The sequence below is a fragment of the Corvus brachyrhynchos genome, unplaced genomic scaffold (genome assembly GCF_000691975.1).
Source record: "Corvus brachyrhynchos isolate BGI_N302 unplaced genomic scaffold, ASM69197v1 scaffold117, whole genome shotgun sequence".
Lineage (NCBI taxonomy): Eukaryota > Metazoa > Chordata > Aves > Passeriformes > Corvidae > Corvus > Corvus brachyrhynchos.
In genome coordinates this window covers 474,022-475,908 of record NW_008238833.1, presented here as the reverse complement: position 1 = coordinate 475,908, position 1,887 = coordinate 474,022, and the positions used below count along the sequence as shown (strand labels likewise).

The following is a 1,887-nucleotide window of genomic DNA, read 5'->3' as shown; positions in this document are numbered from 1 at the left end:
GAGGCAGGGTAGGGCAGCCGCCAGCCCCAGGGACAGCAGGCCCTGGCCGCCGCTCGGCGCACGGGGTGGGGGACGGCTCTGGGTACCAGTAAGAGCTGCTCATTTGTGCCACTCATCATGGCCACAGGAGCGGGGCACGCAGATCACGAACTCTGTACCCCTGTGGGCTGTCACCACGGAAGGATGCTGTGTCACCCTCGCCCGAGGCAATGCCGGACTGAGGGGAAGAATGACAGAGTCCAGTTTAGATGCAGATCTACTGATACTCAAAAGTACTGCTTGGTCATAAAAGGAGGCATCTTCAGACATTGCTTATTGGACTGAGGTGGCCTTGAAATCCACATCTCTGTTATTTGTTGATGCATTTCAAGGTATATTGATCTTCCACAGATGTTCTGGAACCAAACTTTGAAAGATAATAGGCATTAAAATCATCTTATACCATTCATAGCTTAGAGGTTGTGCTTCGTTATCTAACAAGTGTTGAACATTACACACTGCTTCTAAAAGGCAGGTTACTGAGACACCCTCCACAGTAGCTTGATCAGAGCACCAACTGCGGGCCAACATAACCCAAACCTACTGCTGCTGCTGCTGCTACTGCTACAATTGTGCTTCATATGTTTTAGTGGAAGGAGCCTGGGATCACTCAGTAAGGCATCTGCATGGGACAGTGAAGTGTTTATTACAGCTCTCATAGTGACAGTACTTCAGCTCTTACATTCAATTTTCAGGTCAATTTGTTTAACAGAGAAGCAACTTTCTCCACTTCTAAATTACAGATAGTAAAGTTGAAGTTGAAAATCATACAGCATGCCCTTACCACAGGGAAATTTTAGTGTACTAACTCAAAACTGAGAGAGAAATACTAAATAAGCTGTAACTAAATCAAACACAACAGTATGCTGGTTGTTTATTCTCACATGGTTGTGGCTCATTTTTTCCAACTAATGCCACATTCTTGCCATTAAGTTTTTAGGCAACTTAATTGCAAGGGAAAAGTAAACAGGATGTTGATAGAAAGTCACTTCCTTGAAAAGCACCAGGAAAAAAAAATAAACCAAAACTACTTTCTTATCCTATGAATAATGCATTTGATTTACGAGCAGGCAATTGCATTGATAAATGGGCTTTCAATTAAAAATATGACAAAATACTTTGGGTCAAATATTTTATTTTATAATAAGCCTTACATCAGGTTCATTTAACATTTTGTGTATCACCCAAATAAGTTACATTCATTCTGAGCTTTCATGCAGTTTTAAAAAAGTTAAAATTTCTCAAAAAATAATTTTCAAGTGAGCTGTAATAAACTCTGCATAACCAAGCCAGAATTTTTCCACATCAAGTAAATATTCCAGTTTTCCCTCCTGCTTTGACACTAGAGACAACTTACAAAGGCCTCTGCAAATCTGCACTAATTCAATGGAAACTCACAGAAATTACTGAGACTTTCTGACTACCTTGACTAACAGCAGTAACGCTTCAAAGTACGAGCGTGACCACTGGGCTGCGCTGCAGGAAGTGACATTTTGCCTGAGGAGAATACTGAAGTATCTTACATTAAAACCTCATTGAAAGAGACAGACCACCACCGATGGGCATGCAGAACACTAACAAGAAAGAGGCAGAGAACCTCACATTCACAAGCTTTTATGGGGACACTGCATTTATGCAGTCTTCTACAATTTCAAAAAGGTAGTGATATATATCAGTCCTCCTTGCAATGTCAAGGGCAGTTTCATCCAAGTTGTTTTTCAAGTCTGGCTTCACATAGCGGTTCATCAGCAGGAGTTCAAGGGTTTCCCTGCTGTTTTTGTTTCCTGCAGCAATGTGCAGGGGTGTCAGCAGACCATTTGTCTGTGCGTTGATGTCTGCGCCCTGCTG

At 42.1% G+C, this 1,887-nt stretch overlaps 1 protein-coding gene across 1 annotated transcript in view; it reads right to left on the bottom strand.

Annotated features, from left to right (window-relative positions):
* Nucleotides 1-664: 664 nt before the first annotated feature.
* The window catches only part of ANKRD49 (ankyrin repeat domain 49), a 3,242-nt gene continuing 2,019 nt past the window's right edge, over nt 665-1,887 (bottom strand). Inside the window, exon 3 of the mRNA XM_008636778.2 lies at nt 665-1,887. This exon is cut by the window's right edge and continues 24 nt beyond it. Coding sequence (XP_008635000.1) covers nt 1,654-1,887 — 234 coding nt within the window. The 3' untranslated portion in view covers nt 665-1,653.